This window comes from Emys orbicularis, chromosome 1 (genome assembly GCF_028017835.1).
Source record: "Emys orbicularis isolate rEmyOrb1 chromosome 1, rEmyOrb1.hap1, whole genome shotgun sequence".
Taxonomy (NCBI): domain Eukaryota; kingdom Metazoa; phylum Chordata; order Testudines; family Emydidae; genus Emys; species Emys orbicularis.
In genome coordinates this window covers 341,065,045-341,092,614 of record NC_088683.1, presented here as the reverse complement: position 1 = coordinate 341,092,614, position 27,570 = coordinate 341,065,045, and the positions used below count along the sequence as shown (strand labels likewise).

The window sequence follows — 27,570 nt, the reverse complement described above, 5'->3', positions numbered from 1 at the left end:
CAAAGTGTGACTGAACTTTAAAAGTGAGGAGCAAAAACACACCAAGTTCTCTCTCCCTATCCATCTCTCTTTTTCACCTAAGATGACAAAAGAAACAGCCGTTGGACTTTGGGAGCAGATCTTGGCCTGAGAGTTGGGTCAGCAATGTTAATGGAAAAACGTGGTAAGGGACTTCACCTTGAACAAAATCTAATTTGTTAAGTTTAGTACTAGGAAGCATTTTATCTTTATTTCTCTTGTAACCATTTCTGACTTTATGGCTTATATTTTTACTCAATTAAAACATATCTCCTTGTCGTTAAATGCATTTGTTTTATTGTTTCATTAAAATTAATCCAGTGTTGTGAAATGTTTGCATAATTTCATTTAAGGTAGCAAACTGTTGTATGTTGATCCCCGTAGAGAGGCAATGGACCTAATACGTCTGGGTTGTCCAGGAGAAGGCTGGACAGTGCAGAACACACAGATTTGGGGGGAAATTTGAGACTGGGAGTATGTTTGGATCACCCTGTAATTAATTACCAAGGCTGGTGGAAGCCAGAGTGTGGCTGGTGTTTGCTGTCAGGCTGCTGGGGTCAGAGTTGCTGGACCAGAGCTGTAGACATATACACACTCGGGGTGTGACCTGCATGCTGGCAGGCTGTTTGTGAGCGGCCCAGGTGGGAGCTACAGCTGCAAAGCATTGTGAGGCACCCCAAGTTGCAGGGCAAGTGGTGACACAGCCCCTCACTGGTCTGGATACTCCCACAAATCCCACTGGCTTCAGTATGAACAGCAGGTACATTTCAGCATCCTGGCCATCAGACCATGTATTTAGGTGTCCAGTTATGGATTTAGTTGCCTGGCTCTAGGTACCCAAGTTTGACATTTTGATTTAAGAGGTCTTTATTGGAGGAGAAGTCTATATTACTGGGAGTACCAGCTAGTATTTGTCAGTGATCATTCCAGTGCAAACTATTTTAAGACAGATGTTAAGAGCCAGATATTTCAAGAGTTCAATGCTCACAAACAGGGCCAGATTTTCAGAGGATCAGCTTCCATCTAGGCACCAAAATAAGGTGCTGTGAGAGCAGCTGGGTGCTGAATCCGGCCCTTATTTAGGTGGGCTGAACTCTTGGAAGCTGAACTCTTTTGAAAGTCTGGTCCCAAATGTGGGACCACTTACAAGACTCTTTTTTCAGTAACAAAGGAAGCAATGGTGTAGAGATCAAACTAACTCCTATGTCAGCTGTTGGGTTCTGTGTCCCTCCCCAGCTCCTGCTAAATAAACTGTGCTGTTAATCTGGAGGCTGAAGTCTTACGCCACCACCAAACAATGTACTTGGGATCTCACTGTAGCCTCAAAAAAGGGAATACATACCCTCAAATCTGGAGAAAAGTTGTCTGTGGAGGTGGAGACAGAATCCGATGACACAACCGAAGCAGATTTTGTATGCACTGACTGGTCCGAGTGAGAGGTGGAAGCACTACAAAGAGACAAATACACGTCAGACTTGTGCATATCTGAGTCTAACTAAAGCGAAAAGCCTCAATTTCAAACATTTATATAAGAGAGGTTACTGTGTTACTATGGGATAAAAACCAGGCAGGATCCTGAGTGCAAGACACCCCCGGCCTGACCACAGATTTACCATGGAAGCAGGGAAAATGAAAGCAGAACAAACGAAAAGTTTCTTCCATCAATTGTAACTTTGTCCCTTTGGGTTTTAGTGTAACTCTCATGCACTACAACAGGCTCTTCCCCTAGATCCTCGTACATCCCTGGTGACATGTAGCACTATTTGACAAACTATAACATCATGGCATCATCCTGTTTTTCTATATTGCCCCTCCAGTATAGCTGTGCATAAATAAAATTAGTACTGTTGCACTGTATATTCACGCTGCAACGTTCCCTATAACCTTAACAGCTTACACCTAGCATTAACACTCCTGAAATGCTGTGCAACTGTAGCAAAAGGTCCCAATGCAGCAATGAACTCCGTATGGGTGGAACCTTGTGTCCACATGGAGCCCCACTGACTTCAGCGGGGCTCTGTGTAGGGAGAAAGAACTTGCACACACAGCTTGCAGGGGTCAAGCCTAGCTTCGGCCAAGGGCCAAAGTCCAGCCTTAATGTCACCATCAACTGTTGTATTAGTTGAGCACGTGACATCCCATGCTGGAAACATCTAGGTGTAGGCTTTCAGATAGGTCTGGAGACCTGTCTCACAGGTTGTTTTTTTCCCCCTGCTACTTGACTCTTTCACTGGTAAAACAAATATCAAATTACAAAAAACATTCAATTTCCCTGCTTTCAAGTCTGGGGAAATCCTACACTGGTGACATTTAAAAAAAAAGCGAGGGATTACTACAGCAAATGTGGCTCTGGCTAGGAGTAAACACTTTGGCTACAAGGATAAAAATGCAATGGTAACTTTTTATCCTACCACCAGGTGATGAATAATTATTTTCATTTGAAGTTTCAGAAATGGACTCAAGAATAAATTATTTAAAATAAGAATTTAAGACACAATTCAATGTGGTTTATTTACTGTACACCATTGGACTGCCAATCTCTTCATTTCCAAACTACTTAGTTCTGGGAATTAATATACACTAAGGCAATGCTGTATTTTGGATGTCATCATAGAACCACTTGTATATCCAGTGCTTCACAGACAGTAAATGAAGCAAAGTCCTGGAAAAAAAATAATGTAAAGCCCAATCCCACAACACTCCCTCACGTAGGCATGGCCTTACTTGTGCAAGGCCTTGTCTACACAGCGTGCACTGATTGGCTTATACCAGTTTAGTTAAACCAGTGTAAACCCCTTGATCGACCCTCTTAAATCAGTTTAAGCCTGGTTTATATCCGTTTGGCTTGCGCCTTCCAGGGATTTACAAAGGTTTAACTAATTTGGCTTAAAAAAATAATCAGACCTTTAGTTCATCTGGTGCGACTTTGTGTGTGGACAAATCCTGAGTAAAGGTTCACAGGATCAGGTCTTTAGACAGACATCAGCTCACTGGCACTGTACGCACCTTGGGCACACAATGCCACCTCTTCTAACTCTCCTCTCCCACCACCTATACAGACTCCTCCCCATCAGCATCAACATTTCAGTTATGGGAGTCATCCCATAAAGTGTCACTTATATGCAAAAGTCCCCATCATTAATATCACTTCCAGTTCTCCTTTCTTCAGTTCCTTGCATTTGAGTCCAGACCTATATGGTAGGGGCCAGATTCTCCACTGCCTTGCATTTTGTGTCCACTGATGCAAAGTGTAAGTAAAATGCTACCAAATCTGGCTGGTAGAGTTTTAGGCTCATTTTGCACAGGGAGAAATGACTACCTAAGGGACAAGGCAGTGGACATTCAGTTGAGATTGTAAGAGCATTTTGTATTTGTTGATCATGCTTAGTCCCAAATGGTTTTTAATGCAGGTAAATGTTTGCACATTCTAAGCAAAATTTTCAGAAGTGGCAATCTATCATTGGCCTAACATCAGTGACAGCAGAGCACTTTTGAAAAACCTACCCTGCATACACAGCAAACAACACGTATGACATAGCTGGATTAGGCAGCTCTGAAGAGTATACGTAGGTTGCATGTGTTTGGCTCAGTGCCTCTATTCTCCTCATCAGTCATTAATACTGAACTGAAATGAAGCTAAGGAACAAACACTGACTTAACAAAGAACTTAAACTCAGTTAGCTTATGGCATTCTTCCTCCTATCAGTATCAGTCAGGTTTGGGTTGACATGGCTTCGCTGAGCAAACTAATTAACCTGATGTCCCTTTACACACCACATTTATTACCTTCAGTGGTTTAGCTAACCTGGAGTTCTCCTATGTGGCAAAAAAAAAAAAACCTGAAGCCATGTGGCCTAATACTCCTTGAAGGGAAAGATAGTTTTGCAGCTAACACACAGACCAGGAATGAGAAGAACTGAGATCTGTTCTTAGGTCTGCCACAGACGTTATGTGTGATTTGGACAAATTATTTAACCTCTCTGTGTCGTCGTCGCTCCAGCGTCTCAAAGCCTTTGCCACCCTGAGATTAGACCACTGTACGGCACTCTGCTTGGGCCCATTCAGAAGTTGCGTTTAGGCTGGAACATGGCAAATTGCCTATCAGGGCCGGATTTCCAATTAGGTACAGTAGGCATGTGCCATGGGGCACCAGCATTTTAGGGGTGCCTAAAAGTTAATACATACAGCTCCCCTGTGGGCAGCCAGGTTCCTGGCACGGGCTGGTGGCTGCCCAGCATGTGGGGCTGGAGCAGGATGAGCGTCCGAGTCAGCCCGCGCTGTGAGCCGCGGACGGTCGGGGCAGCTGCTGAAGGAGCTGGGAGCATCCCAGCCCTTTCCCAATCTCGCCCGCCTGCTGCCTCTGCCCCATGCAGGGGAGAGAGAGGGAGGAGCGTGGCCAGCACCCCGTTCACCTGCACAGGCAGAGCCAGAGCACGGCTGCTGCATCGGGCTGCAGGAGGGATGGAAGACACCTAGGGACCATTCGCCTTGTGGAGAGGTACAGTCCCCCCTTGCATCTCGCCTGGGACAGGTGGGCTGCGCCCCAGCTCAGGCAGGGAGCACCATGCATGGCAGAGGGTCTTGTGCCTTCCTGGGGAGGCTGTGTTTATATTTCTTTTCATTTCATTTTTTACAGAAAACACAAAGGTCAGCTGTAGGCCGGGGGGGGGGGGGGGGGAGAGAAGGGGGAGACTCTGAAGAAGATGCTGTGCCTAGTGGCGCATAAGGTGTAAATCCAGCCCTGCCTGGTATGTGGTGTTTTGCACCGGGAGCACATTATACCAGTGTTCTGGGAGCTGCACTGGCAGTCTGTGGGCATCTGGGTTGAGTTCAAGATGTTTGTTTGAACCATTAAATAACATGGGTCTAGGCTACCCAGCAGACCCCCTCTCTTCTTGCTCCACACTACTGCAGTTACAATCAGTGGAGGCACTCGAGGTGGAGATTCCTTAATATGGAACAGAGAAAGCTGCTGCCCGGGCACTCTTTATGAGGGCCCTTAGATTCTGCAATGCGCCTTCACTCCCAGGGATTTGTTAGCCTTCCAGACCCACTGTAAAACTGTCCATTTTATGTTTATTTTATTGGGGGGGGGGGGCTGAGATGAGGATGTCAGGGAGGAATTTGTTACCTGGGGAATAATGGCAATATGGGATGGGGGTGAATTGTGACCGTACGGATGGGTGGCTGTGGATTTTAATGGTTCTGTGTAATTGCTGGTTTTGAAAATTGGAAGGGGCACCCAAAAAATGGGAGGGCCATGTATGTGTGAGAACTCTAACAGCTAGACCTCAGCAGGTGTAAATCAGCACAGCTCCACTGTAGTCAACGGGGCTACGTCACCATGTGAGGATCTGGCCCCATATAAATAAACCTGTGAAATGGGAACAATTAGATTTCTGACCCCTCACAAGGATGCTGCTCAGCTACATTCACTAATGTTTTCAAAATACCTGGAGCTCTTTGGAAGTGCTAAATATTATATTACTGATCCTTTAGAATGCACCTCAGTCTCCCAAGTACCTCCTAACCTCTGCTCACCCCAAGCTCCAAAACCCAGCTGCTCTGCCTACTTCCTTTTTGCTACCACTATTAAACGGGAACAGAGATCCCCGCAGTGATTCAAAGGCACTGCTGGGGAAATGACCAAGAATGACTTTTCAGGGTATTCTTGCTATTTCGATCCTAATTTTTTCCTGCCTACCACCGATGTACAGTCTACTCCTCATCCTGATAATTATATTTTACATTGGCAGAACAGTTAAATGCATTTCTAAAGGCCAGGTTTTTAAACTATAAATTAGACCAAGATTTGTCCAGAGGACGGAGTCTGCAATGCCCTCTTTTAATATTTACCCTCATTATTGAGCTCTGGGCTATGGGGAGCAGATATATGCAATTAATAAGGGAATTATAATGAGAACTAAATTCAGTGGCTCAGCTGTTGGTAGGGTGCTGATCATTACTAGGATTACCCACAAGAGGCTAGATGCTTTCCAAACATAATAAGATGCAGTCCCTGCTCCAAAGAGCTCACAATCTAAAAAAGCAAGCCACACACAAACGGTGAAGGCAGAAATAAAACATATAGTGATTTTTAAAAATGTATTATCAGTTATTTGCTTTGCCCATTTATTTGCCCGTTATTAGTTCACATTCTTGTAGAAGGGATTAGAAGGAGGAGGGGGTTTGGGCCCTCCAGACTCGTTCAGTAAGGGCATTCCATGTGCGGAAGAAAGCATCGATACTGTTTGGAAGAAGCATACAATCTGGCAGTGTGAAGATGGGAAGATGCAATAAGGAATAAGAGCAGATAAGGAAGGAAGGACATAGAAGCTGAAGTTAGTCAAATTATGAAGGACCTTGAAGGTGAAAAAAGAAAATTTAAACTTGATGCAGATTGCCACACTGTTTAAGCCAGGGGTCGGCAACCTTTCAGAAGTGGTGTGCCGAGTCTTCATTTATTCATTCTAATTTATGGTTTTGTGTGCCAGTAATACATTTTAACATTTTTAGAAAGTCTCTTTCTATAAGATATAACTAAACTATTTTATGTAAAGTAAATAAGGTTTTTAAAATGTTTAAGAAGCTTCATTTAAAATTAAATTAAAATGCAGAGCCCCCTGGACTAGTGGCCAGGACCCGGGCAGTGTGAGTGACACTGAAAAATCAGCTCGTGTGCCACCTTCGGTTTAAGCAGTAATGAATTCTCACCCCATATAGTACCTAGCCTTCTCCTGTAGCAGGCAAATTGATCTATTTGGATAGCTTTTGTACTTAAATAGTCTGAAATTTAGATTTTTCTCCAAAGGAAACAGATATCCTAGGGGAATTCCAGAAAGGTTTCTTCTGTGAAAATAAAACCTATGGGTTTTTTTCACATCCCAAGTATACAACATAACCTTTCCTCGTAGGTACGGGTTTTGAAAATAAAGTTGTGGAAACAAATTTTACCGATTTATATGAAGCTCAAGCACTGTGACAACTTTTGGCAAGAATTTAGAGTAAAGTCATAACACTACTTTGTCCCTGTGAGAAACTGTGTAAGATGAATCAGCCATCAGGACTTGTAATTACGCTAATGGTAATTTCCTAAGCAGCATCTTAATTGTTTCCACCTCTTGATCAACAGAAACACAGGAAAGCATACATGTGGCAGACCAATAGCCTCAACCAATCCTGTGCAGCTTGGGATGGGATGTTTCCCAAGGAAACCGTCCAAAACTTTATTTTTCTGCTATACTTGTTCAGCCTCTGAAGGGTGAAAGTGGGACAGATGCCTCTGTCTCTCTGAAAGAAAAAATAATGGCCAAAATTTTCAAACTTGGGTGCCTAAAATTAGTCTCTTAAATCCTTATTTATGCTCCCCTAAATATAAGTTTGACCTGATTTTCAAAGGTGTGGAGCATCTTCAATTTCTAGTGAACTCAATGGGATGGGTGGGGGTGGTCAGCACTTCTGAAAATAGGCCACTTTCATTTAGGGTGACTGAATAACGTGTTAGGACACTAAATTTGGTACCCAAGCTTGAAAATCTTTGCCAGGCTCATTCTCATGGGGAAAGCAAGCAAAATAACCTCATCGGATGCCAGATTGATTCTCCAATGTTTTCTTTATGAATGTTCCTGCCTGGTGCTGCAACAAGTAGCTGCTTTTTGCTTGCAGAGGTGTGCCAGCTGCTCGGATACTAATTGGTATAAGCTGCTCACACATTTTCACTGTATCAAACTGTATATTTTCTTTCTGCAGCTACTGAACTGATATGGAAAACAGGTGATAAAATGCAGCACTGTGCTATGTTGTTTCAGCTGCAGAGGTCATAAAGGAGAGAAGCACTGCAGAATATACTTTCCATTTCCTCTCTTCCTGTTTTTCCTCAAAGTTTCTCTTTATGTGCAATCCTGAAAATGCAAGGTGAAAACTGCAAATTAATCATGACTAGTGGCAAAAACAATTTAATTTGGAAATTCCAGATGCCAGAAAACTGGCATCCAATTGGTTTGAATTTTGTAGTCGGGCCATGCATAGGAGCACTTCTAGTACCTCGTGTACTTTCTTTTAAAGCAGAAATAAACAGAGTTATTGAGCACTCCCTGCTCATTTTCAACATCCAAGATGGCAACACTTCCCTTTCAACACTCTTCCCTGCTCCTCTCTCTCCTTCACAGAAGGAAAAAGAAATATTGAAGAAAGTTTGGGTCATATCAGAACAGAACCCCATTCCTCTACTCTGTTCCACCCAGCCAGTGCTGGCCTGAAGACAAGAAGTCCACCTTGCTGTTCAATCCATGTTTCCCATTTAGCAGTTTACTAAGGGCCTAAACCAGAGGTGGGCAAACTTTTTGGACTGAGAGCTGCATCGGGTTTTGGAAATTGTATGGAGGGCCGGTTAGGGGAGGGGGTCGTGTGCCCCCCCCCCCGCCCGGGACCCCTGCCCCATCCACACACACACACACACCCCGCTCCCTGTCCCCTGACCGCCCCTGGAATCCCTGCCCCTGACTGCCCCCCGCCGCCCCATCCAACCCCCCCCATTCCTGACGGCCCCCCCGGGACCCCTGCCCCATCCAACCATCCCTTCTCCCTGTCCCCTGACTGCCCTCAGAACCCCTGCCCCTGACTGCCCCCCGCCGCCCCATCCAACCCGCCCTCCTTCCTGACTGCTCCCCTGGGACCCCTGCCCCCATTCAACCCCCCTGTTCCCCGCCCTCTGACCGCCCTGACCCCTATCCACACCCCCGCCCCCTGACCACCCCCCTGAACTCCCCTGCCCTCTATCCAACCCCCACCCCCCCCACCCCGCTTCCTTCCCCCTTACCGCGCTGCCTGGAGCACTGGTGGCTGGCAGCGCTACAGCCGCGCCGCCCGGCTGGAGCCAGCCACGCCATCGCCACCGTGCAGCACAGAGCACTGGGTCAGGCCGGGCTCTGCAGCTGCGCTGCCCCAGAGGCTCACAGCCCCGCCGCCCAGAGCATTGCGCTGGCAGCGGAGCAAGCTGAGGCTGCGGGAGAGGGAGAACAGCAGGGGAAGGGCCGGGGGTAGCCTCCTGGGCCAGGAGCTCAGGGGCCGGGCAGGAGGGTCCCGCGGGCCAGATGTGGCCCGTAGTTTGCCCACCTCTGGCCTAAACCCTCATTCACGCAAGGATCCCAGTGACTACGCAGTAGCCCCTTAATGGCACAATTCTGCAAAGTACTTAAACAGATGCTTGCTTTGCCTATCGGCAGGAGTAGAGTGCTTGTGCCTGTGTAAGGGTTGCAGAATAGGATCCCAAACTACAACATTTAAAGATTACTATTTTAATTGCTTTGTATGACACTAACACCTAAAAGCCACAATTGAGATTTGGGCCCCACTGTGCTAGGCACTGTACATACACAGTGCAGACAGTCAGTCTGGGCCCCGAAGAACTCTCTTAGGGCTTGTCTTCACTACCCGCCTGGATCGGCAGGTAGAAATCGATCTCTCGGGGATCGAATTATTGCGTCTCGTCGGGACGCGACAATCGATCCCCGAATCGACGCGCGTACTCCACCAGCCCAGGTAGGAGTAAGCGCCGTCGACGGGGGAGCCGCGGCGGTCGATTTGCCGCCGTCCTCACAGCGGGGTAAGTCGGATCGGATACGTCGAATTCACCTACGCTATTCGCATAGCTGAATTTGCGTATCTTAAATCGATTCCCCCCCCCCCACCGTGTAGACCTAGCCTTAGTCTAAACTAGGGGTTCTCAAAACAAATTTTTTCGTGCCCTCAGAGTGCAGCCACCAACGCTTGCTGTGACAATTTTTCCTAAAATACTTAATTAACTTTAGAAAAAAGAAATAAATTTGCACGGGTACATGTCCAAATCATTGTAATCTATCTATCTACGTAGGGTGGGTTTTTTTTTTTAAAACAGACTCAATAATAAAAATAGTGTACAGTTGTCTCTATTCTTTATTGGACCTAAACAGAATAGAAACACAAATAAAGTGCTTTGACCATTCTTGTCATTTTTCTTATTGTTTCTGTTGCTTTTCTGGTTGTTGTTTTTTAAAGACTTGCTAGCTATTAAGTGTGCTGTGAAAAGTTACATTAACAAACATACAGATATCACTTTTCACAACAAACTTACTCAGCCCCGGCAAACCCGGGGACAAGTTAAGCCTTGGATAGGGAGGTAGGTACAGAGGCAGCAGGGGCCAGGGGTGATGGGGCACTGGGGGAGGCAGTGGGGGGCAAAGGTGATGGGGGAACGAGCTTGGGGCTGGAGCCCAAAGCCCCATGCCCAGGAGACAGAGCCCGAAGCCCCGTGGCTGGAGCCTGCCACCCGAGGGCTAAAGCCCGATCCCACTGCCCCTGGGAAGGTGGGGAACTCACTGGCTGCCTGTTCCTCCAGCTTGTGTCTCTCCAAAGGGGGGGCAGGGCCCAACCACTCCTGGTGGCCCCTGGGGAGGGGCCGCTGCTTTGCGTCCGCCCCGCCCCCCCTAATCACTGCCCAGGAGGCTGTGGCCATAAGAAAAGCCCCTGGTGGCCGCATGCGGCCACAGGGGCTGCATTTGAGAAACACTGGTCTAAACAGAGAAGACGGACAAAGGAACCATTATCCCCCATTCATCGATGAGTCAGACTTGAATCTTCACACCAAAATAGACCAAAAAAACAGATTATCCTACCTACAACAAAATGCACATACAGAGAGCAACTTAATCTATTATACATTTATATAAAACGTGCACACATACAAAAGCTCAGCATACTGTATTTATACTGTACATGTACTCAGTATACAACTGACTACATTTAAGAGTTACCTAGAAGTCATGATTTCTCTGAACATTGTTAGATACCTACTTTATCTTCTGCTTGACTTACACATCTCAGGAAAAAAGCCACAGACAAATATATTTTTGAAATAAGAGAGAGACAATTGGCGGGTGCCCTCTGGCACTCAGAAGAGGCAGATAGTTATATAACATAGGACTGTAGCCTTCCCCTTCAAAAGATTTGGCCATGTCACAGTGCTAAACAATCTTAAAAGAAGCCACTTCAGCACACAAATCATTGTGCGTGTGCTTGACAGACTTAAAATAGCCCCCGCGATACTTGCCTGAATAAGAAAGATTCACTTCTGTTGCCAAGCAAACCAGGGTTTCAATCTGACTTCAGTGTTCCAAGCAAAGAAAATGTCACTTTCTATAAAGTTGATTCTTTTAAATAGCATCCTGAGCTGAATATATAGTACATGTTTTCCCATGAGCAATAAAGAGTGTGCCCTATATTTTGACCGTGAACAAGCTTTTCTAGGAATGCAAATTTTGCTCTCAATAGTTACACAATGGACTACAGTCTCACCAGCATTGCTCATGCTCAATTAGTCATTCTTTTATTATTATTTTTAACCAAATTCACAAAAGGCCTGCAGCACTGGCTAAACAACAGGCCAATTGTCTGAGATATTAGCAAGGTTCCAAGGATAGAAAGCCAACACCCAAAGCCTAACTGAAAAGCAGCACATAATTAATAACAACAAGCAGCCCTCGGTATCATGCTTTCCTGAGTCAAACAGCCCAGAAGGTAAAACCAGAAGAATACAAGTGACATAGGCCCAAATCAAAAACATCACATGGAAGACGACGACATCATGATCTGTATTCATGAGAGAAACAAGAGGAATCCACCTAGTAACAGGCTCCAGGCTGGCGCAGGATGGCACTCAGCTGCAAAGGAAAAGCCAAAATAATATTCTTATCCAAAAGATTTTAGATGAGTACTGGGAATACACCACATTTTACCTCTGCATCATCGGTTGAAATTCAGTCCATGTCAGGAGGGATCAAAATTTCTTACTATCTGAAAGCAGACGGATAACCCATGTGAAGTGACTTAGCTAGTCTTAGTCCAGTTCCTTCTGGATCAGTGTCTGCATTGCAAAAACCACCACCATCACTGGTCATTTCGGTTGCAGACTTAGTAGCAATAACAGTGAATGATGGGCAGGGCAAATGAATCACCACTCCCAAGAGGGAAGAGTGAGAAGGATTGTTGGATGGTTAAGGCGCTCTCCTAGTACTTGGGAGACCCAGGTTCAATTCCCTGCTCCGCCACAAACTTCCTGTGTGACCTCAGGCAAGTCACTCAGACTCATATTTGTAAAGGTATTTAGGAGTTGCTCCGCTTAGCGGTGTATGGCCCAGGTGACTTAGACACATCAGGCCCATTTTGAAAAGTGACTTAGGCACTTAGGAGCCTAGGTCTCACTGAAGTCATTAGGATTTAGGCCCTAAAGTCCAGCCCCTCAAAGTTATTTGGGTGCCTAATTCTCATTGAAATCAATGGGAGTTAGACACGTAAATGCCTTTAAGAAACTGGGCCTTAGTCTCTCTGCGCTGCTGTTGCCTATGTGTAAATGGGAATAATGATCCCAACCTCACAGGGATTTTGTGAGGATAAATATATTAAAGATGGTAAGGTGCTTGGATATTATGATGAGGGCGGGCCAAATAATTCTCCCTGACACCCCAATAAAGATTGAGGCACACTGTTGTGTCAGCAGGGCCGGCTCTAGGTTTTTTGCCACCCCAAGCAAAAAAAACAACAACTCTGAGAGCACAATTGCCGAAGCAAAAAAAAAAACAAAAAAAAAGGTGGCCGGAATGCCGCCCCTGGAATTGTGCCACCCCAAGCATGTGCTTGGTTTGCTGGTGCCTAGAGCCGGTCCTGTGTGTCAGTGTAGGGAAACCTAAGTTGGGCCTGTTGTGCACTCTGAGGTTTTCTGTTTATAGGGTTTCCAATCTGGTCCCATTTCTAATCACTAAAACTTCACTTAACATTTAAAATAAAAAATAAATAAATTACATTTAAAGGGTGGAGGTTCAAAAACGTAGACTGGGTATGTAACCTAAATTAGAGTCCTCGTAGGTTACTGTCAACTCAAACAACACTGCCTGCTAAGGGTCTACTCAGTTCAGCCCTCTCACACACAGTGGGCCATTGCTAAAAGATGGGGCAGGAGAGTACTGTGAAGGTCAGAAAATCTACCAGGCCTACTCAGTGCTTTCCAAAGGTTCAACACGGCAGAGAGCAGGACTGAACTCTGAATGAAGAAGGATCCCCCTGAGAAAAGAAAGTGGAGGTAGTATTTCAGAGTCAAGAAAACAAACACAGCCTAAAAAAAAAAAAAAAAAAAAAGAGAGAGAGAGAGAGAGAGATTGTACTATGTTGCACAGTTTCTCTGAAGAGCAGGGATAAGGATGAAGCCATGGCCAAAATGTTGATGTATTCCAGTGATTCCCCAGAGAACAGTTTGTTAGGGCCCTTACTAGTCAGCACGTTAGAACAGCCCAATGCGTGCAAGGAAAAAAAATCAGAAACTGAAACTAATTGATGATCTTAAATCTTTACCAAGTAATAATTAGGGCAACAAAACTTGCATGAACTGGATCAAGAAAAAAACCGGAAAACTTTGTACTTGTTGGTAGGACACCAAAGGAAGATAGCCCAAATAGGATGAACAGATAAAATAACTTATTTGTAGTGCAGTAGTACCTAGGAGTTCCAGTCACGGAACAGGACCCTATTATGCTAGCCGCTGTACACACCGATTTAACAGTAAGTCTGTATACCTACCATAACTCAGTCCTTATTCTGTTGCATTCCTTTCTCTATTTTTAAACACTTGCGTAAGAAAATAACTTGTACTGTCAAACATGCTGTTTATCTTTCATTAAAAAATTAGTTACTAAGAATACCAGCAAATGACTAATCATTGACATTTGTAATTCCAGACTGGGATTAATTAAAAGAAAGAAGAAAATGTATTTTTGAATACAGCACATAAATACGCCCCCATTTGGAGAGTCACCTATTATCCAGTAGAAATCCTCCAACGGATACCTAGATATTCTCTAGCAGTCAGATGTTGAGATGCAGTGTGCTCTGACTGCAGACGAAGCCTGGAATAAGGATCAGAAGCCTACTTTCTAATCCCAGGTCAGCCACTGAAGTGTTACGTGTCCCTAGGTAAATCAACATCTACTGGAGATGTGGGTTCTCAGCATTTCTGAAAATCAGACCCCACAGTCCAGATTTCCAAGTGTTCAGCACCCACAACTAGGACCAGATTTCTAAAAAAGCCCAAATCCCAGAGGTACCTAAATAAGATTTTTTTTAAAGAGCTCAGCGGCCAGCAGCTCCCATTGTGACGCATGGGCAGGATTTCAAAAGAGTTTAGCACTTGACATACTCGCCACTTCTGAAGGTGTCTAAATGGTGTTTGGAAAATCTGGTTCTGTCTGTCTCAAGCTGAGCACCCAAAAATGGAGACATCCAAAATAAGTGAACACTTTTGAAAAGGTGAGTCCCCAACCTCTCGCTATATCAATTGTCACACCTATATACTGGGGATAATCTTGCAAGATTGCTCACCTAACAGTAAAGGCTGTTAGCTCCATAAATAATGGAAGTTATGTTTGTCCCACCCAGAAAAGAATTTATTCTGCTAAAGAAAATAACTACTCATCTTTCCTGAGCTGCCAATGGATTTAAACACCTAAATAAGAAAAAAAAGGCATTTAAATAGTTCCTCCCCTCCTAAAAGAGGAGGGAAAAATCTAAGGCCAGGGCACCTCTTCTGCTGAGTGAAGGTAACTTTTTAGCAATGTAGCAATAGGGTATCTGCTTTTCCTTGCTTGAGACCACTTGGAGTCATGGTCTGGAATCAGAACATATTAACCTAGAAATACATCCATCTACTGCATTGGAGTGTAGCTGTCCTATCGCAACCAATGAAGAAGATGGTTATGATCCTGCCCCCATCAGATCACCAGAAGCTATATTGATGTTGCTAATGCTGTCCCTAGCCTGAAGGTGGGAATAGGCAACATGGGATGGAACACTTGATGATTACCTGTCCTGTTCATTCCCTCTGAAGCAACTGGCATTGGCCACTGTCGGAAGACAGGATACTGGGCTAGATAGACCTTTGGTCTGACCCAGTATGGCCGTTCTTATGTAATCACATAAGTAATGGGTCACAGCTGATCAGCTGCTTGACAGCAGATATTAGCTCATAAGTGATGGCATCCAGTAGGAAACTCTGCTACATTTTCCCCCTCTCAAGAATGGCTCATCCAGCATCACACGGTCCTGGGAACATCCCCTCCAAATTCCTGATTGGGGCTTTGGAACAACCACAGAAGAGATTGCCTGCCCCTCCCACCGTGGGGCTCCCTCCTCTGAAAATTCTTCTGAGGTTTTACACAGCCCATTGCATGCTGGGCCATGACTTTCAGAGGTTACTGAGGTGCTCTGGGGATACATCTCCAATAAAGCTTATACTTAAATAGTTACTGTGGCCCAAATCCACAGAGGTATTTAGGTTCCTACCTTCCACTGAAATCAATGGGAGTGAAGAGCCTAAATACCTTTGAGGATCTGGGCCTTTGAGCTTCCGTACATTGATGTAAGGTGCTCCCAGTAACTGGGGACACAATAGCTGTCCAAGGAGCTGAGATCATTCCTTCTCAATAAGACAGTGGGACTCCCGTTTTCAGTTATAAGGACAGTCTGAATTTCAAATCTCAGCTTACTCGGAAGAGTGACTTTGTTAAAAAGACATTGCAGAGGTTCTGGATCAAATGTGTTCAGTTTACAAGTAAAAAGATGACCTTTGGGTTTGTTTGCATTTTTTCAACTGTCAACTCAGCTAACACAACATGAGGGTTAAGCAAGGTTCTTTCTATCTCGCAGATCATCTCTAGTAAGAAGAGTTCAATTACATCTGTGCAACCGCATTGGCTTTAACTTATGTGCTCAACACCACCTGGGCAACCTCTATTTGTCTTCAATTGGTTTAGTCAGGTGTAACTGACTAAAACATAATAAATAAGTCTGTTTATGAGCCACATGATGGAGTAGAATCCAGCTCCCTCTCTCTCAGCTGTGTTGGCTCTACAGGACTAACATGCATAAAAAGGAATGAGGATTTATTTTTCTCATCAAAATCAACAGATGACTGCGTATACAGAGATCTGTAAAATGGTGACATTTTTACATAGTCACTTTATTGACTAGAACAGCACTTCAAATATTATTTACTGCATCTGGGGGTGTGGATTAGAGAACCACTAGCTCTTTCGCTCCATAAGGTAGGTGGGAGGTTGGAAAGGAATGGAAAATAATTAATGGAGTGTAAAAGACCAGAGAAAAGTAGGAAAAAGTTATCTAGTCATGTAACGGTGGGACTAAAAACTATCTGCCAAAAGAAAATAGAGACAGTAGACAAAAGGGGAAACAAGAACATGAAAAATTCCACTGAATTTTTTTCTGGGTCTTGTTGCATTTTTTCAACCAACCCTTGCAGAAGTGTAGTGATAGTTAGAGCAGCTAAAAACAGACCCAACCTTCACTTTTAACTGTCTTACAATGCACTACTGATTATTGGGAGTGAAACTTAACTGTAATAGGATTCCTCATTTCATTTATTCCCACTTCCCCTCTCACTTCCTGTGCTCTTCCTAAACCACCTACTTCTACTTGAGATTCTCCTGTTTATGCATCCAAGCACCGCTTCAGCTCTTTTGGCCAGTGTGTTGCGTTGGGAACTCATGTTCAGCTGACTATCCACCACCATCCCTCAAATCTTTTTCATGCCTCTTTATACAGCACCAGACACACTATAAGCACTGAATAAACAATAGCAGCAAAGTAGGTCAAGAGAAAAAGGATCATGAAGGAGAAGCCAGGAGCTTATAGATCCTGCTGATTAGGCTGAGAGGGTGTGTTTGGCTTTTCCTTATTTTTCAGAATCAGTTCCTGTCTTTGTACAGAGGCTATAAATGAATTAGAAAAGAAGAACAGTGATAAGAAAACAGTAGAAGTAAAAGTTATACATAATTAAAGGAGCATAGCTAACCGGACAATAATTTAAAGGGAGGAAATGATGTAAGCAACTACTTCTGTGAAGAGGACATATAGTTGAGATGATAGAAGACAGATACCCTTATGGTGTCTGACTAAACAGAAGATGGAAGGATAATGTTGACCAAAACCCAAGAGTTCTTAGTATGAATTACCATCATTGGGCAAAATATGCCCTTGACAAAAAAAATGCCAAGGCGAAATGTCAGAGCAGCCAAGGATGTTTAGAACCTACATCAGCTAAAAGTAGAGATTACCAAAGTAGGTTGAAGATTGTTATTTTGACAGCTCCTGGAAGATTATATTTTTTCTCAGTCAGTGATTCCCAAACTTTTCAAAACTGTCACCCCCTTTTAGGCTACTAGTATTTTCACAATTCCCTCCCAAAATCCTCAGCCCCTGATAATGGACTTTCCCTATGATACAAATGAATTATAAGGCTTTATAATCCATTCATTATGTTAGCAACATACACAAAAATGTACAGTTGTACAAATTTGCACCCAAATGTATTTCTGTTTCAATTAAGTGTAATAATTTGTCTTTCACATATTAACATTAATGATTATTAAGAATGGATGAGCCTGTCTGGAGTCGTTAACAGGTTCTAGACACAGCGTGAAGTTTCTCAGACACAAAAGTCGCTCATTCTCAACACTCAGCCACCGACTGTACTTATTTCTAATGGCACCCATTCCTGAAAATCCTGCCTCACATATATATGAGGAATCAAAAGGAAGAAGCATTCTCACAGCCTTTGAAAAAAGTGATGGATATTTGTGCTTCACTGACCACCAAAACCGGCAAAAAAAAAAATCTTCTCTTTCAAACTGTAACTTCAATGAGTCATCACAAGGCAACTCAATCCACCAATGTGACATATCTGGCAGCAATGTGGTTTTGGTGTCTAAAATTCAGAGAGAAAGCCCCTAAAGGGATTACAAATCCATCTTCTTCCAATGTTAGCCTTGTCCTCGGGGAAAAATTCTTCACATAGGACCTTAAATTGCCGTCCGAGCAGGTATCCACAGGGCCATAATCAAGACGAACGGGGCCCTTCACACCACTTACAGCTATTGTTTCAGCCTGTCTGCAGATTAAGGCAGGCATCACTGCATCTGTTTATGCTCAATTCATGTTATCAAAGTTATCAATGGAACCATAACAGTAAGTAATATAATTATTTTAAGAAAGGGAAGAAAAGGGAGCATGATTGTGACTCTCCAGAGGTTACAATCCCTACTTTAAGAACCCCTGAGCTAAACTATTGCTGTTAGAACTAGTTGTATTCTTCATAAAATAGGGTTAGAACATTAATTGTTACCTCTTTTCCCGTAATATGGTTTGTTTAGTATTCAAGTGCCTCCATAACTTCCCACAGGCACTTTGAATCTGTTTCTTAGTAGACAGAACAGACTGTTGCTTGAGTATTGCATTGGACTATTGCTACCCAATGGGACAACAAACTTTATAAATCCTAACTGTGGGGTGTGTTCACATCACCTGTGTAGTTATGTAGCTTGATTTCAAAATGAACATCACTCGTTGGTGGCTTTCTCTCTTAATTTTAGAAACAGTTTGTTTTAACAAAGGTTAAGCCAAATTCAGTTTATTTCTGAGTTAAAGTTGTCAAGTAATTCTCCTGAAGTCAAAACTTCAGATACAAGGTCATTGTAAATTACAGATTCCAGGGTCCTGAAGACATTCCATGGTGAGCTAAGACACTGTTGGGAGCATGAGACCTAACTTTCTCAGTTGATATATACATTTCAATACCATTAAAACGATCAGGGTTCTTGAGTGAGCAATAAACCTTTCCACCTGTGCTAGGCCATCCAACATTTTTGGACTGTGCCTCAAAGGCCTTTTATTACAACAAAATGGATTTATAGAAGGAATCAGGAGATTTTTTTAAAAGGTTAAATGCAAACTATCCAGTCTTTACAGTTCAAGACAACATCCACAAAAATGAGATGTTCCGAGTTCTAACGTTATCTTTCCTTTTGCAGGTAAGCTAGCTTACATGAAGTAGTAGTAAAACAGATTGACATGAAAAGAAAGCAGAACCACCAAAATGAAAGAGCTAAGAATTTAAAGTATCACTTCTCAGAAGCAGGGCAAAGAATAACTTGAACGCTGTAGATACAGAGCTCTAGAATAAAGGAATTGGTGGAGGTTGCTAGCTGGTATGATTCCCCAAGGCACGTGAATGCTCTTTGGTGGGAGATAGTTGAACACTTCCTCCCCCTACTCCACCTCTCATTAGTTGCTAGTCTCACCCCCATCCATCTGGCACAACAACAGAACCCAGAGCTGGAGATCTATTCCAAATACCTTTTAAAAATACTGTGTGCTACATCAGATATATATGATTTGCATTCCTTTATAATCTGCTTTCTTTGTCAGACATCTTTAATTGCGTGAGGAAATCTAAGTTCTGGTGTTCAAATAGGCTATTACTTTTTTTTTAATACACTAAAGAGAAACCCGTCAATATTTTACCAAAAGTAAATTTTTCAAAAGCATTTACATGACTTAGGCTAAGTTCCATTTTCAGTAGTGACAGGCACTTAAGGACAGATTTTTTTAAAGTATTTAGGCACCTGAAGATGCAGATGGATACTTTTGAAAATCCCATTAACTGCCTAATTTCCTATAGGTGCATATCTGCATCTTCAGGTGCCTAAATACTTTTTTTAAAGTCTAGCCCTTAGGAACTTAAGAGCCTAAGTTTTACTGAAAGCCAATGGACTTTAAGTCATCTTTGAAAATTCTACCCCAAGGCTCTATACTGTGATTGTTAAATGTAAGTTTATAGGCAAGGGGAAAATATTTTGCATTGTTTTTTAAAGCCAAAACTAAAAACTCTATGGATAGATGGTGTTCATTTTCCGTTCAATGACAAAGTCAGTTGTGCTGAGTAATGAACGGAGAAATATCCGTGCCCAAGCCAGCTGATTGACAAGTGGTGGTAAGTGAAAGCAGCCAAATTCAGTGACATATCATCATGGGAGAAGACACGGGAGAAAGACCCCTCCATAACAGAGAGAAAAATCACTAACTCCTTATCTGTGCTGTTGACAAAGAGTCAACCTCATACACTGCAAAAGGGAATCAATTTTTATGGCCAAGCTCGTCATCGCCTTCTGCGTGCAACAGAGGGCAAACTGGTTCTCAAATGTTCTTCTAGGTTGGGGTAGAAAATGGGCAACAGTTTGTTTAGTCCCATGAAGAGTTATTTCTGCATGTTACTCACTGGAGTAAAAGTTGCATGAAATGCACACATACCAGGTTCTATTAATAATAAGATCACCTAGCTCTTATATAGTGCTTTTCATCGGTAGATATCAAAGCATTTCACAATCTTTAATGCATTTGTCCTACAAACACCCCTGTGAGATAGGAAGTTTTACTATCCCCATTTTTAGAGATGGAGAACTGAAGCACAAGATCAGACAGGATGTCTGTGACAGAGCAAGGAACTGAACCTAGACCTCCCAAGTCCTAGGCTAGTGCCCTAACCACTAGACCATCCTTCCATTTTAAAGTATATAAAATGTCAAATACCATTGCTGACATATCCCACACACTTCACTACAAAGAAAAAACTAACTCCCAAAAAACTACAGTATCATCCTGAGAGCACTTTCTCATGCAAGTACCTTTACTTATGTGAGTTCTAGGGTATGCACGTGTTTTTCCAGAAACACATCTTATGTACTTACAGGCATACACAACTGACCTAGCTTCGCAATCAGATCTAAGAAAGCAGTACGATAAAATTATGTCAGGGTGGGGTATAAATGCATCATATCTGTCAAGTCATCTTTCACTTTTCCAGTTTTTTTTAGTGTCATTTAAAATGGATATTCATGCTCCTATAACCCAACAAGGTTTCATGTTTACATAGGTAAGAGTTGTGAATTTTGAATGAATTATATCTATATTCAGAAGGTGATTATTACTATTAAATAAGAAAGCCAGATTTATAAAACTAATTATGGCACCTGCACAGTACACTGTACTCCCCACACCATCCCCATAAAAATGTAAGATTTTTTTTTTTTTTAGCAAGCAGATATACTGCAACTATAACACATCACTACAATCACACTGTAACAACTCAACATTACTGTAGTCTAGCAGATCAAACTATTGTAAGTAAGACTTAAAGAAGTAAATCACAACTGTCTCCAGGGAAGGTGTTACAAACTAGGCCCTAATCCTGCAAAATTTAAGTGTGTGTAACTTTATGCATAAGTAATTCAACTGAATTCAATGGCACTACTCATGTGCATAAAATTACATATATGCTCACATCTTCACAGGACTGGAGCCTTAATTAATAAATAACCCTGTGTGAGAGAGACAGGCAAACAGAAAATCTGTTGTTTAGTCCATAGGAAAACTATTTCCTTCTGCAACCGAATCACTAGAATTACAGGAGGGGATGGTACTACCATATATTATGCAGGTTTCCTAACACTTCCCATTAGAACACCCTGTTTTCAGTTGCTTATAACTTTGCCAAACTTTAACAGCTTGGGATGAAATTTTCAATGCAAGGGGTCTGACTCGGCTGAATTTTAATGGAAAATTCCACCTAAAGCAGTTCAGCCATTGCTAAGAACAAGGCTAAGGAAAAATATATTGTTATGCTCACGTTAAAAAATTCTGGTGACCTTTGGAGCAGGGACTTGAAATTTGTATGGGGAATAGCCTTTGTGTCAGGAATGTGATTTTTGCCATCCCCGTGAAAATCCACCCAAATTTGGCTCAGAGATAAGCCTTGAGGGTGTGGGGGGAGACCACAGTTCACACATGCTTAGTGGAGACTTCTTAGATTTTAGCAGCTAAATCCCAAAGATTCCATCCACACAGGGCATGCTCCAGCCCAAGGCTGAGCAGGACTTTCCCTGCAACCGCAGCTCTGGACCATGCTAGGTCTGGTCACCTGAACTGAGAGTGGGGAGGCTGTCACTCCTGAGCTTTCAGGGTACATCTACACTTCGAACTGGGGGTGTGATTCCCAGCTCAAAGAGACATACCAACGCTAGGTTTGATTGAGCTGGCCAGCTAAATATAGACTTCAGCCATGGTAGTGCCACCAGCGGAAGGGGCAAGTTGCCCTGCATGTGCACCTAGCTTCTCCGATGGGTACATACGTGGGAGGGCTAGCGCCACCTGCTGCTCAGGCTGCTGCAACTACCGTTTATTTTTAGCATGATAGCTCAATCAGACTCAGAGATAGACTTTAAGGCCATAAGCAGGGCCAGCTCTAGGCACCAGCAAAACAAGCTGGTGCTTGGGGCGGCACATTTTTAGGGGTGGCATGGCCGGCGCCAGAATGCCGCCCCTGCCGCCCCTAAAAATGTGCCCCAGCCGCCCTAGCTCACCTCCGCTGCTGCTGCTCGCGCACCATGGCGCGCGAAACAGCTGATTCGCACGCCGCTGCTCGTCCTCCCTCCCAGGCTCTCAAACCTGGAAGGGAGGGGGAGATCCCGAGCGGCAGCGGCGCGCAAAACAGCTGATTCGCACGCCGCTGCTCGTCCTCCCTCCCAGGCTCTCAAACCTGGAAGGGAGGGGGAGATCCTGAGCGGCAGCGGCGCGCAAAACAGCTGATTCGCGTGCCGCTGCTCACCCTCCCTCCCAGGCTTGAGAGCCTGGGAGGGAGGGGGAGACTCCAAGCGGCCGCGGCACGCGCGCTGCTTCTCCCCCTCCCTCCTAGGCTTGAGAGCCTGGGGGGAGGAGGCAGGGCTGGGGATTTGGGGAAGGGGCGGAGTTGAGGCGGGGCTGGGGGTGGGGTAAGAAAAAAACGGGGAGGGGGCCAAAATTGTTTTTGCTTGGGGCGGCAAAAATCCTAGAGCCGGCCCTGGCCATAAGGGATCATCATCTAGTCTGACCTCCTGCAAATTGCAGGCCACAGAACTTTACCCACCCACCCACTGCTGAAATAGACCCCTAACCTCTGGCTGAGTTACTCAAGTCTTCAAATCATGATTTAAAGACTTCAAGTTACAGAGAATTCACCATTTACACTAGTTTAAACCTGCAGGTGACCCGTGACCCATGCTGCAGAGGAAGACAAAAAAACCCAGGGTGTCTGCCAATCCAACCTGAGGGAAAATTCCTTTCCAACCCCACATATGGCCATCAGTTATACACTGAGCATGTGGGCAAGACCCATCAGCCAGACAATGGGGAAAGAATTTGCTGTAGTAACTCAGAGCCCTCCCCATCTAGCATCCCATCACCAACCATTAGATTTGCTGCAAGCAGCCACACCTCAGCTACATGCCATTGTAGGCAGTCTTGTTATACCATCCTCTCCATAAACTTAACAAGCTCAGTCTTGAAACGAGTTAGGTTTTTTTGCCCCCACTGCTCCCCTTGGGAGGCTGTTCCAGAACTTCACTCCTCTGATGGTTAGAAACCTTCATCTAATTCACCAGACCTAGGGCTGGTATGCCTCCTTGAGATGGGAATCAAACTCCCAGCTCAAAGTGTAGACATACCCTCAATGATCAGCATGAGGAGAAAGCTTCTTGATTTTAATGAAGAAGGGAGAAGAGCTGGACCCATGGGAGGGGAAAGGGAAGTAGATTGGGACAGGGAGCCCAAAACTGGCACTGAAGGCTGGCATGGGGGGGTGTAGAGAGAAACTGGGAGATGGGGGGGGGGGTGAGGGGGACTGGGATCCAGGAAGAGAAACCAAGGGGTAAACTGGGAGCTGGGGTGGGGGGCAGGAAATGAGATTAGATGAGGAGCTAGAGCAACTGGGACTGGCTGGGCAAGGGGACTGGGACTGAGAACCAGTAGGGTGGAGGAGAGAGATTTGACAAGGAGCAGGGGGGGAGGGGGGAAGCTCTGTGATTCAGCAAGGGGGTTGACTTCAAGCCAGGGTGGGGAAAACAGATCAGATGAGCACCTGGGAGGAGGGAACTGGGAATGGCTGGGCAACAAGACTGGGTGGGGACTGGAGACTCCAGAGAGTTGAGACTTACACTCCCCTCCAGAGCCTGGAATGGAGCCCAAGATTCTTGAGTCTCACCATTCCTCTGATGTCAGCAAACATCTGTAAAACCCACTAGCAAAGTGTCCCACTCCCTTTTAGTGCTGGTCCACAATAGAGGATGACAACCTACTAGTTCTATCAGTAACTCAGTTAGCTCATGTGGCAGGGGTCCTTGTGGGAGAATCTAAAGCAGGGGTTCTCAAACTGGGGGTTGGACCCCTCAGGGGGTCATGAAGTTATTACACAGGGGGGGGGTCCCGAGCTGTCAGCCTCCACCCCAAACCCCGCTTTGCCTCCAGCATTTATAATGGTGTTTAAATATATTAAAATGTGTTTTTAATTTTAAGGGGGGGTCGCACTCAGAGGCTTGTTATGTGAAAGGGGTCACCAGTACAAAAGTTTGAGAACCACTGATCTAAAGGTTCCAACCTTGCTGATGACCCAAGTGAGTGTAAATATGATGCCACATGATAGAAATTCTGTTTTTTCTATTTGCTTTTTTGAAAACCTAGGAAATTATACAGAAACAACAACAACAGATTATTAAGGTTGTTACAGAGACAAGGTGGGTGAGGTAATATCTTTTATTGGACCAACTTCCAATAAAAGTTGGAATGAAGTTCCAATGAAGTTGATCCAATAAAAGATATTACCTCACCCACCTTTTTTCGCTAATATCCTGGGACCAATACAGCTACAACACTGTAAGCAAATTATTAAGGATACAAAGTCAAGCACTCAAAAGTTAGGAACTGCTACAATATAAATGGTCAAAAACCACTATCAACATATCCCAGAAGCATCATTACCAATAACTATACAATAGGAGTGTAATTTTGTAAACACAATCACTTCTTATGGGATCCAATGGATAAACCAGACAGATTTTTAAGAAGTGCTGAATTGTATAATTACACAATATTCTTAGAGTTCTTACTGATTTTCAAGCAAAAGTTATGTTTTAAAACAAGTGAAAATTATGCATTTGCAAAAGTCTTTACAAAATATCAAGTAATCACAAAAAATTGGAAGTTTTCAAACTAGTTATTAGGGGATTTTCTTTTTCTTTGTCCATTTTTTTAAAAATCAACACAGATTCAACTGCAAATCACTATATTAAAAATACATATGCTATTCCTGAGCCTCAGTTTCAGCTTCAGCATGAGCCATCAATCCAGGCTGAATGCTTCAACCCACATCCAAGGACAAATGTCAAATCAGGGAGCCCTGCCCCACATGGGACCTCAAACCCTTTCCCCTGCTGGGTAAAAACTGCACCAGTCCCATCGCTTTTATCCACCGTTTCTTTGCTTTGCTGGAAGTGGATTTTTTGGTTTTTTTTTTTTTAAAGACCCATCAATCACCGGACCCATATCCTCTTCTAAGGGCTGTTTACGGGGACCACCCCAGATCACCAACGGACCCAGACACCTGATTTCCACCCCCACCTCCAAGAAACTTCAGCCCAAATGAAGCAGCCCCCGGTTCAGGGATGTGACTGCTGGAGACCGGGCGCCCACAAGCGAAGCAGGGGCGGAATATCCCCAGCCAGCCCCCTGCCCGTCCAGCCTGGGGCAGGGGAGGAAACGGCCCCGGCAGCAGCAGCTGCTCACACGCGGGGGTGGGGGGTTATTGCAGGGTTTGCTCAGCAAAGGCTTCGCCAGAGACACCCCCCGGGTTGCTTCCTTCGCCGGCCAGGCAGGCCCCGCGGGCGGCAGCTCCAAAGCCAGAGCCCGGCCCCGCTGCCGCGGGCGGTGGCTGGAGGGGAGCCGGGGTACCTGGAGAGCGAGTCCACGCTGGGCTGGCGGGCTGCAGCCGGCCTGGAGCCGAGGCTCTCGCAGCTGGAGCTCTTCTCCATCGCGGGCGGCGGCGGCTGCGAGCGGGGGATGGGGATGGGGATGGGGAAGGGGCGGGTGCCGCCGGCGGCCGCTCAGGCTCGGGGCCCGGGGCCGGCTGGCTGCCCGCGGGCTGCAGCAGGGCGGCTGAGGTGGGGCCGGGCGGCTGCCATGTCCGCCCGGCGTGCAGCGCGAGGGGGCGGGGGAAGAACCAGCCCCCCGGCCCCGCAGTCCAGACGGCGGGGAAGGGGAGGAGAGACGCCCCCCGAGCCGGGCCGCGGGACGCCGCTAGGAGGCTGGGACCATCCGACCACGCAGCCTCCGCCGGACGCATGCCAGGCTCCCGCCGGGCCAGTGCCCTCGGCTAGCCCCCGGGAGAGGGGGTGGGGGTAAGCCCCTCCATCCCGGCCCTGAGGAGGGTGGCTGGCCGGCCCGGGACGCCTGAGATCCAGGCTGGAGAGCAGCCACTCCCTGCCTTTCCCATTGCCCGCCCGGCGGAGGAGATGCCCAAGGGAAGGGACTGGTCCCGCAGCAACAGAGATTTAGCAGAGGGAGATTGCTGCTAAGCGGAGTGGGGGTAGGCCTGACCGTGCAAGAGGCCCCCTCCCTTTCTCATCCCCTGGCCAGCAGTGCAGGACGAGGGGAGGTCAGGGGAAATAATGCTGCTAAGGAAGCAGTGGTCGCAGGGTGGGTGGGACCAGCGCAGTGCTGGAGCTAGACCAGCCTCAGCCCAAAATCACAGTTTCTGTGTAGGGCAGACCAGGAAGAAAGGCAAGAGGAGGGGAAAGGGGACCCCATTCATCCCTGATGCCTTTCATAGAATCATAGAATATTAAGGTTGGAAGAGACCTCAGGAGGCCATCTAGTCCAACCCCCTGCTCAAAGCAGGACCAACCCCAACTAAATCATCCCAGCCAGGGCTTTGTCAAGCCAGGCCTTAAAAACCTCTAAGGCTGGAGATTCCACCACCTCCCTAGGTAACCCATTCCAGTGCTTCACCACCCTTTGATACCAAAGGCGTTCTGTCAAGCGATTAACTTGGCCCATGGGGGTGATAAACAGCCACCATCAAGTTGCTAAGGGGGGGAGGGGATGAACAGTTGCTGGAGACCACTGGCCTTTCCCCTCTCCCAGCCAAGACAGAAGGCACAGGGGACAGAGACACATTGCTGGTGATGACAGCAGGAACTGGGTACGGGTAGGATGCTGCTGGAGGGGGGCCACAAGTCTGGAGATCATTCCCTGCCCAGCAGAGTAGAAAGAGGAGAGAGCCCCGGGGATGATACAAAAGATGAATGGATATGGTGGTAACAAGCAGAAGGAATGAGGCCCAGGAGGCCTGTAATTTTCTGCTTAGTGGAGTTGCTGGAAGGACACGTCAGAAGCATTTCTTGGGGATTTAATCTGTGATGTGTTATAGCCTCCTGTAGAGGTTGTGAGGGGGGCATCTGTTTAGTAGGAACTAGACGGCTGACACCTTAAAGAAGGATTTTAACCCCAAGGAAAACATTCAGATCTCTTAAAAAAAACAACAACACCAGCCTAACAGCCAGTCATGTTTCATTCTTGTCTATCATTTTTTGCCTTCCACATTTGTTAACTATTATAAGATCATAGAGAGCAAAGCTGTTTAGCAGGCCCCTAAGGGGTTCATGTGTGTGTTGGAGGGGGGAAGGGGGGAGCAGGGTTATGGAGGAAGGATTGCTCCCTAAAGTATATTTTCCAGTGCTAATGACTAAAGGTATTTACATTTAAACAAAAAGGGCTTTTCTTCTTCCCAGCCTCTCTCCCAACTTCACCCTGCAG

General features: G+C 45.3%; 1 protein-coding gene across 1 annotated transcript in view; it reads right to left on the bottom strand.

The window, feature by feature from the left end:
* The window catches only part of MTMR2 (myotubularin related protein 2), a 77,779-nt gene extending 51,992 nt beyond the window's left edge, over nt 1-25,787 (bottom strand). Inside the window, exons 1-2 of the mRNA XM_065408797.1 lie at nt 25,708-25,787; nt 1,361-1,466 (exon numbers count right to left, since the gene is read on the bottom strand). Of these exons, the coding sequence (XP_065264869.1) occupies nt 1,361-1,466; nt 25,708-25,787 (186 nt within the window). The remainder of the gene's footprint in view (nt 1-1,360; nt 1,467-25,707) is intronic.
* Between the last annotated feature and the right edge of the window lie 1,783 nt (nt 25,788-27,570).